Source organism: Pipistrellus hanaki (genome assembly GCF_964339955.1).
Source record: "Pipistrellus hanaki genome assembly, chromosome: 19".
NCBI classification, from domain to species: Eukaryota; Metazoa; Chordata; class Mammalia; order Chiroptera; family Vespertilionidae; genus Pipistrellus; species Pipistrellus hanaki.
In genome coordinates this window covers 22,856,055-22,868,943 of record NC_140521.1, presented here as the reverse complement: position 1 = coordinate 22,868,943, position 12,889 = coordinate 22,856,055, and the positions used below count along the sequence as shown (strand labels likewise).

At 65.1% G+C, this 12,889-nt stretch overlaps 1 protein-coding gene across 1 annotated transcript; it reads right to left on the bottom strand.

Moving 5' to 3' along the window:
* Window positions 1-4,374: 4,374 nt before the first annotated feature.
* On the bottom strand, window positions 4,375-12,883 carry TRPV4 (transient receptor potential cation channel subfamily V member 4). The gene is made up of 7 exons (XM_084867970.1): window positions 12,855-12,883; window positions 11,363-11,528; window positions 11,108-11,174; window positions 8,290-8,606; window positions 7,074-7,201; window positions 5,714-5,835; window positions 4,375-5,106 (listed from the first exon to the last, which is right to left on the bottom strand). The coding sequence occupies exons 2-7, from the start codon at window positions 11,453-11,455 to the stop codon at window positions 4,949-4,951; spliced, it is 885 nt and encodes a 294-aa protein (XP_084724096.1). The 5' UTR covers window positions 11,456-11,528; window positions 12,855-12,883; the 3' UTR covers window positions 4,375-4,948.
* Between the last annotated feature and the right edge of the window lie 6 nt (window positions 12,884-12,889).

Below are 12,889 nucleotides of genomic sequence, written 5' to 3'. Positions count from 1 at the left end.
TCCTCCAGCCGCCTGGGATTCGGCTCCGGGTTTGACCACAGTGACCCCTGGTGGCGGGTCTCCAGGACCAGCTGCCCCACCCTGCTCAGGCCAAAGGCCTTGGGGATGGATCCCATGGGGGGCAGTCTGACGTCACTGAGTACCTCGGGGCTGAGAAGACTCGGGGCTTGGACCTGGGGCTGGTCCGAGTCCTCACACTGGAGCCACGGCAGCCGTTGCTGTGGAGACGGACTGTGTGCATCCTTCACAAGGCCACACACCCGTCAGAAAAGCACTCCTGCCCCTCCAGGAAGTTTCTCCTCCTGAGACCGCGGTCAGACCCCGCCCCACGTCCTGGCCGTGTGTGTGTCCTTAGGCAGGTTCACGTGCCTGGGTCTCACTTTCTCCGTCTGTGAAACGGGGGGGAAAGCCTGACCTTGCGTCTGCATGAGCTGGGCCGAGAAAGAGGAAACGGTGGCCTTTAAGTGAGAAGGAGGATCCTCTCGGACACCCCTCGGAGGGCCGGAGCGGGTCACCTCGGCCGCTCCGTGTCATCCAGGCCCCGTGCCCTCTCGTCTCCGGTCCCCCCGGCCCTTCCTGGTCACAGGACGGCTGTGCGGTTCGGGCCGGCCCATCGGGCCCCACGGTGCCGGCAGAGAAGGCAGGGCCTCCCTGCTCTCCATCCCCTCTCCCTCCCCTCGGGTGCCCTCAGCTCACAGGCCAGCCTGGGGAGGCGGCAGCCAGCGGGAGCTGCAGACAGTGCTGCTGCTAAGGAAGAGGCCGTGGCCGGGGACAGCGGCGCAGCCCACAGCCCTGCTCACGGCTCCTGGGACGCGGTGACAGTGGCCGGGCCTGCGTGTGACTCCTCAGAACACGAGCCTCGCGGCCCGGCCTCCTGACCCTGCCGCTGCCTCCCCGCAGGGCGGGGCCTGACTGCGAGCCCCCTCCTCTCCTCCGGCCCCAGGGCCACCCCCCCTCTGTCTCAGGCCCTACGCTCGGGATGAGCAAAGATCCCTCCAAAGACTTTGGAGTCTAAAACGTAAAGGCAGGCCGAAACCGGTTTGGCTCAGTGGAAAGAACATCAGTCAACGGACTGAAAGGTCCCAGGTTCGATTCCGGTCAAGGGCATGTACGTTGGTTGCGGGCACATCCCCGGTAAGGGGTGTGCAGGAGGCAGCTGGCCGATGGTTCTCTCTCATTGATGTTTCTAGCTCTCTCCTCTCTCTTCCTCTCTTAAAAAAAAAAAAAAAATCAATAAAATATATTTAAAAATTAAAAATAAAAATAAAATAAAACATAAAGGCAGAGGGGCTTGGTATCATGCAAACATTTCCCCCAGTGGCAAAGTGCAGTGACCAGGAACGAAGGTCTGTGTTAGTTAACGGCCCTGACCACACAGCCGGGCGATCGGGATACAGACACCACTGCCCACTGACCTTCGGGACTGTCAGAGGGCGGGTCTGGGGAGAGGAGCACTGTGGGTGAGAATGGCTTTTGATTTTTAAAAACCGCCAGCGTTCATCTAAAACAATAACAGCCAATAATAACAGGCCACGTGATAACGAACAATTCACAGGCGGGAGAGGCAATTGTTCAATTAGGAGCCGAGAGTCCCTGAGACGTCTTTTCTGAGGACCGTTGTGTGCGGCTCCGGGAACGCTAATTATTCCCGGTCGTGCTTTACACGCAGATGAGAAAGCCCGCCTGTCAATGTGACACAGGAGTGCTTTGTCACGGGAAACGCACGGCATGCACACGCACACACATCATGAGAGATCTGGACGGAACACAGGGTGGGGTCAGAGGAAGAAGCTGGAGGGGAGCTGACGGCCTCGGGCTCAGCAGGAGCAGCAGCCGCCCGCCCGCCCGGGGCTTCGTCACACCCGTGACCTTGGCCTCAGAGGTCACTGTGTTCTTTCCCGGAGGGACGCTGGGACAGAAGGCCTGGATCAGATCCCACCCACACCCACCAGCCGGTGTCCGGGGAGAAATCCCTTCTCTGAGCCTCTTCTCTCTGACACGGAGGGCAGCGGACATTCCATCGCTGCCCTGCCCGGGGCCTACTGACTATTTCTTCTGGAGTCTGCGTCCCTTATCGCCAAACCTGCTGCTGCACCGGAAGAAAAGTCACAGAGCCAGTGGCTCCCAGCCCCGCTCCCGCCCCGCCCCCGCTCCCGCTCCCAGCCCCGCCCCCGCTCCCACTCCCGGCCCCGCTCCCGCTCCTGCGTCTGCGGGTCCTCTGACCCAGTGCAGCGTGCCTGGTCAGCCCTGCTCCGAGCTCTCAGCTCTTTCCAGGGCAGGGCCAGGTGTGTCTGCCAGCATCCCATCCGGTAAAAACAGGTCACGTGACCAGGGGGTGACACTGCTTAGCCCCCACGGCGGGCACACAAAGCCGTGCTGGAAGGCATGGATAAGGCAAGAGTTGGGGCTCTGGGCCACTGGCACACGTGTCAGCACCCCAACTCCCTCAGTAGCTGCCCTCCCCGTGCACTGGGGTTTTGGGGAGGCTGACACCATCCCTGGCTCTAATCGCCTCTCTGAGGTGCGGAGCCTCAGGCTTTTATATATATATATATATTATTGATTTTTTAAAAATATATATTTTATTGATTTTTTTACAGAGAGGAAGGGAGATAGAGAGCTAGAATCATCAATGAGAGAGAGTGATCGATCAGCTGCCCCCGCACAACCCCCACTGGGGATGAGCCCGCAACCAAGGTACATGCCCTTGACTGGAATCGAACCCAGGACCCTTCAGTCCCCAAGCTGACACTCTATCCACTGAGCCAAGACGGTGAGGCCGCGGGGCGCGTTTTGCTCTAAGGGATCCTGTAGCCAACGTGGCCCCTGTGGCGCCACCGTGTGTCCCACAAGGAAGGAGACCGGGAAAGTCATCGCTAAGATCTTCCTGGAGAGAGAAAACTTTAAATCGCCCTCATCAGCTTCCGAGTTATACTCAACACCCAAACCATCACACATTAATGAGGTCAGTTGGAAAAGTCACTACATGTTTAAATTGTTTATTTATTGATAGAGAAAGAGAGAAACTTCTATTTGTAGTTCCGCTTATTTATGCATTCATGGTTGACTCGTGTTGGATGCCCTGACCACACCACAACCTTGGCGAACTGGGAGGACCCTCTAACCAGCTCAGCTAGCCGGCCAGCACATAAAAGTTTCTGTGTTTAGATAAAAACATACTCAGGAAAAATTCATAGCCTTCAAAGTTTTAAAAATATACATTTCTTTATTGATTTCAGAGAGGAAGGGATAGGGAGAAATACCGATGAGAGAATCATTGATCAGCTGCCCCCTCAAACCCCCTACTGGGGATCGAGCCCACAGTCCAGGCAGGTGCTCTTGGCTGGAATCAAACCCGGGACCCTTGTCCTCGGGGCGACACTGCAGGTTCTTTAATGAATGAGTTTAGCGTATACCTCAGGAAGCTGCACAGGCCCTTTGGGTGGAGAGGGCGTTGTGATTTGGGCGCAGGCCCATCCCACAGCCTCCCAGAAGGCCCCACAGCCATGCCTGCTGACCATTGGCCCACTCCCCACGGGAAAGTTGGGATGTAGGGTGGACAGCTGTAGCAGACGCTACTGGTTGCCTAGGTAACGTGGATGCTCCATTCTCCCTTCCCGCAGGACCGCCTGCTGGGGAAACTGCCCTCCTCCCCACTTCCCTTGCTTCTTGCTTTTAAGTATATTTTATTGACTTTTCACAGAGAGGAAGGGAGAGGGCCAGACAGTTAGAAACATCAGTGAGAGAGAATCACCGATCAGCTGCCTCCTGCACACACCCTACTGGGGATGTGCCCACAACACGTGACACGTGACACAAACCCGGCTAACGGCACAGGAGGGGTCGGCTGGGGGTCTGGGGGAGCTTCCTCCCTCATAGAGGAGACACAGGCCCCATCCCTCCTCCTCTGGGCGCGGCTGGAGGGTCCGAAGCCTGAAGGTGGCGGGCAGTGCCAGGGGGGCCTCCTTGCGCCGGAGGCGGGCGCTGCCCGGACGGGGGACGGGCAGCCTCCAGCTCCACCACAGCACACCTGCTGGGCCGGCCCCTCTCCTGCCTCTGACCCCGAGGGCTCGCCTGGCCAGAGCTGTCTCCTCCGCCTCTGCTTGGCCCTCCCCGCCACTCTCCTGTCCCCCACCCCAACCCCCTACCCCAGCACAGCGTGGCCTCGGTTCTCTGGTGAGCACTGCCCTCCCCACGAAGGGAACTGCAACCCTCACTGCTTCCCAAGCAGCATTATCCCCCATCAGCATGGCTCCCCGCCCCCAGCATTTCTCTCCCCATCCCTTCTCCACCTTCCCCATCACCACTCCGATCACCCCTCCACCTCCTGTCCGGCCCCAGCCCTCACCGCACCACCACCTTGGCCGTTGTGACTGCCCTCGTCTCCCCACCCCCCCAGCCACGGGCACTTCCCAGCTCCCGTCTCCCTCCTGTGACCTGGGCCTGCTACACCCCCATCGCCCCCGCAGCTCCACATCAGAGAACGAACATTTATTGAGCACCAGCGAACCCAGCCCCTACAGACCGCGGAGGCGCCCCCAGGCCAGCCCTCCCCAGGCCCGTGTGCGGTCCGGGCGCAGGAGCGGGCGGGGCCTGGCCAGGGTGCACCTGGACCTGGAGCAGGGTCCGGGGCCTCTGCCAGGTCCCGTGGGGGGTAAGGGGGGCGCTGCTTTCCTGAGAGCAGAACAATAAATAATGGAGGGCTGGGCCCCGGGGCGGGAGGCCCGGCTTTGGCTTCCCTGACTCCATGGGAGTGAGACGGTGCGGGGGCGGGGGGGGGGGGGGAGCGGGGCAGGAGCCTGGGGGAGAGGGTCCCGGGGCCCTCCGTGTCTCCGCGGGGCCCTCGCCTCGGGGTCACAGAGCATGTGGCTGAAATGCAGGCGGACTCGAAATGGTGGCGGAGGGGACGGGGGGCTGCGGGCGGGGACCATGGCCCTGCCGGCAGCCCCTAGAGGGGGGCGTCATCAGTCCTCCATCTGGGGGGGTAGCTCTGCCGGTGGCCATCGCAGCTGGGGTTCCCCACGGTGTCCAGAGGCACCACCACCTCGTCCGGGTTCGAGTTCTTATTCAGCTCCACCACGCGTGGCACCACCGAGGACCAGCGATCTGGGGAGGGCGGCGAGGGTGAGGGCTGGGGGAGCGGGCACGTGCCCATAGGAGCGCCTACTGTGTGCCAGGCCCACCCAGCGCTCCGAGGGGGTCTCATGGCCCCACCTCACGGGCGGAGACGGCTCAGCACACATGGAGCACACACGGCGCACACGGAGCACACACAGCACACGGAGCACACACGGCGCACACGGAGCACACGGCGCACACACAGCACACGGAGCACACACAGCACACGGAGCACACGGCGCACACGGAGCACACGGCGCACACGGTGCACACACAGCACACGGAGCACACGGCGCACACACAGCACACGGAGCACACGGCGCACACACAGCACACACAGCACACGGAGCACACGGCACACACGGAGCACACGGCGCCGTCAGAGTCAGGCAGGCGAGGCTGGCCCGCACCCTCCCCCGGCCCACGGCTCAGTGCGGGAGGGAGGCCCGGCAGGCACAGGACTCCGCGGTCAGCTCCCCGGCCCTCCCCCTCCACCGGCTGACCCGGGTCTCAGGAGGGACAGGGGCTCAGGCTCTCCGTGAGGAGACCGCCCAGCCGCCCCCGCGCCCCGCCGCCCCCCGGCCCGGCCGCTCACCCCTGCGCAGGCGGCCCACGGTGTGCGAGAAGCCGTAGTACTGGTAGCTCTCGTTCCTGCCCGGGTCCTCGTTGATGATGCCCAAGTTCTGGTTCCAGTGCGACCAGTTCACCTCGTCCACCCTGGCGGCCACGCAGGGAGGGTCAGGGGAGCTCCACCCCAGGCAGCCCAGCTCGCCCTCCTCCTCCTGTGCATTCTGACCATCTCTGCATACAACTCAGGGCGTTAAGTAAATCCCCAAGGCTGTGCACCATCACCACGCTCTGATCCCGAACTGTTCTATCCCCACACGGAAATGAGCTGCCCAGCCCCGCCCCCGCCCCCCCGCCATCGCCCCCCCCCCCCCCGGCTGCCTCTCCTTTCCGCCCGGGCACGGACATGTCGTGTGAGCGGCACAGAGGACACGGCTCTGGGCCTGGCTGCTTTCTCTCAGCATGACGTGTCTGAGGTTCACTCATGTGGCACCACAGGCTCAGCCACACGCCCACCGTGGACACCTCCTTCTTACCCCCCCCAGCGCTGGGGCACCCTCCTTCTTACCCCCCCCAGCGCTGGGGCACCCTCCTTCTTACCCCCCCCCCCAGCGCTGGGACACCCTTCTTTTTAACCCCCCTCTCCCCCCAGCGCTGGGGCACCCCGGGAAGGCAGGTCACAGCCTCCAGAGTCCAAACTGGCTCAACGTGATTTTTCCTTTTGGAGATTATTTTTGTTACTTTTACCCAAACCCCATTTCTTGAGCAAGCACTACGTGTTAGGACCGAGCAAGGGAGATACGCCCACTGCTCCCAGCTCACAGACAAGGAAGCGGGGGCTGTCACTGTGCCCCAGGTCCAATGCTGAGCAGCGGGTCGGGGTTCAAACTGAACAGGACAGACCGCTGGCCTATGAGCTGGGAGCTGCTGCCAGGCCCAGCTCCCGCTGAGGACCCCACACGTGACTGCTCTCAGGCTGCCTTCTCCCCCCCCGCCCCCCCTCTGGCCAGCTTCTGAGCAGAGGCTGGCTCGGGCCCCGGAGAAGCTGGGCCTCTGGGTAACAGGAAGCCCGGGAGGCTGCGGGTCCTCTCCCCTCTCAGCGAGGCCCCCGCTGATGGTCAGCGGGGTGAATCCTGAGACAGTGTCCCTGGTGCCTGGGCAGTTACCGCCTCCGGGTGGCCCATCCCATCGCACAGCGGGCCGGGCGGTGCTAGCACTGTGCCCATTTCACAGATGAGGAAGCCAAGGCTGAGGGTGAACCGATTCGCCCAACCTCGGCCAGTGGAACAGAACGTCGGGCAGGACCTTCCGGGCCTGTGGCTCCACCTCGCGGGAGGACCCGCCCCGTCCCGTCTGTCCGTCCCCCGGCCGCCCGGCCGCCGCCTCACCTGAAGCACCACCTGCGGTCGGGGGTGCCGTCCGAGCTCTTGCCCACGGTGACCATCTCGCCGGAGCGGAAGGCCTTCCTCAGGAACACGGGGAAGGAGCGCTCGATGTCCAGGATGGTGGTGGCCCACTGTGGGGAGGGCGCGCGGTGAGCCCCACCGCCCTGAGGGCAGGGGTGACAGGCGGGGGGCGGAGACACAGGCCTCCAGCTCCCACCGGCCTGGGGACAGCTACTGACCCGGACCCCGACCCGCAGGACGAACGGGCGGGGCGGGACCCGGGGAGAAAGGCGGCCGGGACCAGCACAGCAGCCGCCCCTCGGCGTGGGGAGCACCGGGGAGGGGGAGGGACTGGGACACAGCGGGCACAGCCCACACAAAGGGGCAGCCGCCTCCGGCCCCCAGGCCCCCGGCTCCCGGCCCCCAGCCCCCGGCAGAATGTGGGCCACCTGCCAGGAAAGGCCACGCCTGGATTTTCACTGAAATCTCTTCGCTTTAGAACTCTGCATTAAGTTTTTTAATGGATAAAGGAAAAAATAAATCATTGCTGGTCCAATCCAATCCACAGGCTGCCCCCGTCTGCATCATTCACGTCTCACCCAGTGGGGACACTGAGGGGGAGTGAGGATCCAGAGCCGGCCTGGACGGTGCCGAGGCCCGGCTGGAGGGTGGCCTCGGTCCCTCTCTCCCCGCCACCTCCTTGGCCTGCAGTGCCGCTGCCTGGGCCTCGGAGGCAGTGACCGCGAAAACCCGGATACGGGAGCTGAGCGGGCCCAGGCCTCGGCCTCCCGGGATCGCGGAACCCCCCGGAAGCAAAGCAGCCCCGCCCCCACCTCTCCCGGCCATGGAGGCCCAGGCCACGTCTTCCACTCAATAAGCACGGGGGGCGGGGGCGGGGGGGTCCTGGCAGCTGCCCGGCCTCAGCGCAGACCCCGGCTGTCTGCCCGGCTCCCTGAGCTCTCTTGGTGTCCGGGGCGACCCTGTCCTCTGACTGACCCCACGGTGGGTGAGACCTCGCTGGTGGTCAGGCAAGAAGCGCTGGCAGCGCAGCAGGGGGCTCTGGGACGCAGGCGCAGCCTGGATGCCCATCTCACAGGCAGGGAGGTGGAGGTGGAGGCAGGAGGCGGTGTGGCCGCCCGGAGGGGAGGCTGGGGAGGTGCGGGGGGTCCGGGGCCCCCGGGGGGGAGGGGGGAGGGATAGGCGGACGGGGCCGGCTCACCTGCAGCTTCCAGATGTGCTTGCTCTCCTTGGACACCTGGCCCACGGTCTCGCCCATGAGGGCGATGAGCATGTTGAGCAGCAGCACGAAGGTGAGGATGATGTAGGTGACCAGCAGCACGATGAACACGGCGGGGTACTTGGTGCTGCTCAGCATCTCCAGGTCGCCCATGCCGATGGTCAGCTTGAAGAGGTCCAGCAGGAAGGTGCTGAAGGTGTCGCTGTCGCGGCAGGAGGGGTAGGTGGGCGCCGTGCAGTTGGCCTGGTCCTCGCCGCACGCCTTCATGCTGGCGCACGGGTGCAGCAGGGACACGAGGGCTGCGGGGGCGGGAGGCACTCGCTGGGTCAGATGCGCTGAGTGTGGAGGGGAGGGGCATTTCCGTTGGGGGAGGGGAGACCTGAGGCTGGTGACGGGAGAGCTCGGCCCTGGGCTCCCAGCAGGGCAGCCAGGCCAGGCTCTCCCCGGATCCAAGGCCACTGCTCCTTCCAGAACTCCTCAACGAGGTCCTGGCTGGGGTGACCCTCCAGGGGCATCTGCAGGGTCCTGAGACGTGTCTGGCTGCCGCGGCTGGGGGGCAGGGTGCTGCTGGCGTGTACTCGGCAGAGGCCAGGGACATGGCAAACCCTCACCCACAGGCCAGGCCAGAAGAGAATCCTCCGGCCCCACAGGCAGCGAGGCTGAGAAGCCTGGTCAGCCCAGCGTTCCCGAAGGCCCCGGAGCCCAGGTGCCCAGCCCAGGTGCCCAGCCCAGGGCGGACTCTGCTCACAGCCCCGAGGAGGGGCGGGAGCCGGCACCGCCTGCACAGAAGCCCCTCGCCGAGGCCTCACCCTGCAGACGCCTCTGCTGCCGGCGCTGCCCACCCCAGCCCCGCCGGCAGCTCAGAGCCTCCCCACGCGAGCAGCAGCCACGGCCCGGCCCCGGGCAGCGGGTGCGGGCAGCGGGCATGGGGCCGAGCCCTGCGCTCAGGGGCATCGAGGGCCGTCGGGCCTTCCGCCTGGGTCACAGCTCGTGCCCGCCCACGGAGGTGCGCAGTGGTCGCTGGGATGTGTGTCGAGAAGGATTCTGAAGTCCCGTCTGGACTCATCAGAAAAGCAGTTCTGTGATCCACTGGCAATGCCTGTCGCGGCACGAACGTGCAGAACACGAGCACGTGTGCCGCCTGAGTCCTGTCGGTCTCAGGCTGGGCAGCCGGGCCCGCAGCAGACGCCGGGGCCACGCTGGCCACAGCTTCTGCCTCAGTTTCTACCATGAGGATGCAGGGGGGCTGGACTTGACCCGAATCCCAAACCACCATGGAACCCAGCACTCTGTCTAGTTCTTCTCCGTCCGTCCCTGGGAGGGCCGCTGCACCCGGTCCCTCCCCCCAGCAAAGGTTACAGCTCTGGTTCCCAAACAGCCCGCCCCCCGGGCTGCAGCAGCACTGCCACACGCTCCGCGGCAGGGCGGTCCCCGCCAGCCCCTCAGATGGCAGTGAGGGGTGAGTGAGGCCGGCCACTCCCTTCGGATGCCGGGCACTGAGTGGGCGACCAGCCGCCCCCTCGGGACCAGCCCACGGGCGTGGTCCATATCCCACTCCTGGTCCCTCTCCCCAGCCTGTCCCTCCCCACTCCTGGTCCCTCTCCCCAGCCTGTCCCTCCCATTCCTGTCCCTCCCCAGCCTGTCCCTCCCCACTCCTGGTCCCTCTCCCCAGCCTGTCCCTCCCATTCCTGTCCCTCCCCAGCCTGTCCCTCCCCACTCCTGGTCCCTCTCCCTAGCCTGTCCCTCCCCACTCCTGGTCCCTCTCCCTAGCCTGTCCCTCCCCACTCCTGGTCCCTCTCCCCATTCCTGTCCCTCCCCACTCCTGGTCCCTCTCCCCAGCCTGTCCCTCCCCAGCCTGTCCCGCCGGGGTCCCTCCACACCATGACATCACGGAGAAACCGTATTTGAGGGAGCCAGTATTGAGTTTTAAAAAGGACCTGGGCTACCCGACCGGTGTGGCTCAGTGGTGAGCACTGACCTATGAACCAGGAGGTCAGGGTTCGATTCCCGGTCAGGGCACATGCCTGGATTGTGGGCACAATCCCCAGGAGGGGGCATGCAGGAGGCAGCTGATCCATGATTCTCTCTTCATTGATGTTTCTCTCTCTCCCTCTCCCTCTCCCTTCCTCTCTGAAATCAGTAATGAACAAACAAACAAATAAAACGTCCTGAGCTGATAGATCCCTTATGCAAACACTCTCCCCTGTGGCCACGCCCCTTCGTGTGGCTCTGCAGCGCCATCTGGGAGGGTCTCGTCTGTCCCCACCTCTGACCGAGGCCGCTCAGTCCTGCTTTGGCCGGTCGAGGGGGCGGACGTGGTGCCAGGCCAGGAGGTGACCCTGGACCCTTCCGCTCGCGTCTGAGAGCCCCCAGGCCACCCTGGGGAGCCGCTGGAGGAGTGACCATAGGGACAGCAAAGTTCCCCCCCAAGGTCACCTGCCAGCCCAGGCCGCCCGCCCAGCCCCCAGCTGAGCCACCCCGGTCTGTGAGCCAGCCGGAGGGTATATCATGGCGGCTGTCTGCAGCCCCCGCGGCTCATCGGTGTCTCCGCAGTAGCAGCTGACATGCCAGTCTCTCTCGCGGTCCTAAGCCTGTTTCCTGTCTGCGGGAGGAGACAGCGAAGGCTGCTGCCTCCCAGGCTTGTCGGAGAGCTAAGAGGCGGGGTGGGGAGGCCTCAGCCGGCATGGCAGGCCGTGAGAACCCCGCACAGCTGCGTACGCTCCCCACATCACTGCCCGCTGGTCCTCAGACACGCACACACACAAACACACACCCCCCGCAGCCCCGGCGCCGAGCTCACCGGACGCGTAGCCGATCATGAAGAGCAGGTAGACCAGCAGGAAGCGGAACAGGTCTTTGAAGAGGATCTGCAGACGCCGCGGGAGGACGGAGGCCAGGGTGAGACACGCGGCCTCTCGCTCTCCCGATGCTCCGTCCCCACCCCTCCCCACGCCCGGCCCTCCCGGGCCCAGGCCCGCCGCGGCCCCCTGCCCGTGGTGCACGGCACCGTATGCCGGTGAACGGCACGGGCGCGCTCAGAGGCCCCGCCCCGCACCTTCTGGATCATGATGCTGTAGGTGCCCGTGAGCTTCAGGCCGCGCGTGAAGTACAGGGCGTTCATCCAGCCCAGCACCAGGGCGAACACCATGACGGCCAGGTACGCCTCCACGCCCGCCAGGTAGAGGGCCGCCGAGACGATCACCAGCACCGAGTAGATGAAGCTGCAGGCGGAACGGACGGAGGGGGGTGCGGGGGGGCGGTGAGGCCCTGAGGGGAGAGCTCCGAGCCCTCCAGGCACCCAGACACCCAGAGCTCTGGAAACCCAGAGGGTGCACAGTGGGCTCCGGCTCCCGCGTCCTGTTAACCAGAAGCTCCATAAACGGACATAACTGACAATTCCTGGGGGCAATGGCCTGAGCCCTGCCAGCTCCCGAAGAGACCCCCTGGGAGCCGCGAGGGGGGGGCACGGTGTGAGGGGGGTGTGGCCTTGGGGGGGCGTGGTGTGAGGGGGGGTGTGGCCGGGAGGGGGGGCGCGGTGTGAGGGGGGTGTGGCCAGGAGGGGGGCGTGGTGTGAGGGGAGATGTGAGGGGGGGTGTGAGGGGGGAGACGCGGTGTGAGGGGGGGTGTGAGGGAGGGTGTGAGGGGGAGTGTGAGTGGGGAGGCGCGGTGTGAGGGGGGTGTGAGGGAGGGTGTGAGGGGGAGTGTGAGTGGGGAGGCGCGGTGTGAGGGGGGAGGTGTGGTGTGAGGGGGTGGTGTGAGGGAGGGTGTGAGGGGGAGACGCGGTGTGAGGGGGGTATGAGGGGGGAGGCACGGGGTGAGGCGGGGAGGCGCGGGGTGAGGGGGGTGTGAGGGGGAGGTGTGGCCGTGAGGGGGGAGGTGTGGCCGTGAGGGGGCGTGGTGTGAGGGGAGAGGTGTGGTGTGAGGGGAGGCTCGGTGTGAGGGGGGAGGTGTGGCTGTGGGGGGGGCGCGGTGTGAGGGGGGAGGTGTGGTGTGAGGGGGAGTGTGAGGGGGGGTGTGAGGGGGGAGACGCGGTGTGAAGGGGGTATGAGGGGGGAGGCGCGGGGGGAGGGGGTTGTGAGGGGGGAGGTGTGGCCGTGAGGGGGGAGGTGTGGCCGTGAGGGGGGAGGTGTGGCCGTGAGGGGGAGGTGTGGCTGTGGGGGGGCGCGGTGTGAGGGGGGTGTGAGGGGGAGGTGTGGCCATGGGGCTCACGGCTCGCTCTCCAGCTCAAGGGAAGGAAAGACTGCCACCTGCAGGCACAGTGCCGAGGCGGACATAACAATCCATCACAGCACCCACAGACACAGCCCCAAGCCCTCCCAGAGGCACTGCGGGCGGTCCCAGCAGGTTAGAGTACTCTGTCCACGGGGCCATGGCCTCCGACAGCCAGAGCCCTCTGCAGGCAGAAGACCCTGCTGCTCGCCCTGACTTGGGCTCAGGTGGCCGCCTGGGCTCGCTCGCTGCTGTGGGGAGCCTCACCCCCTCACCCCCACCAGGACGATGTCCCAGCCCAGCCCCACCGTCCGCCCCAGCTCCGGGCCTCCACTCACTAGAGCAGCTGGAAGGAGCCGTCGATGAAGAGGGA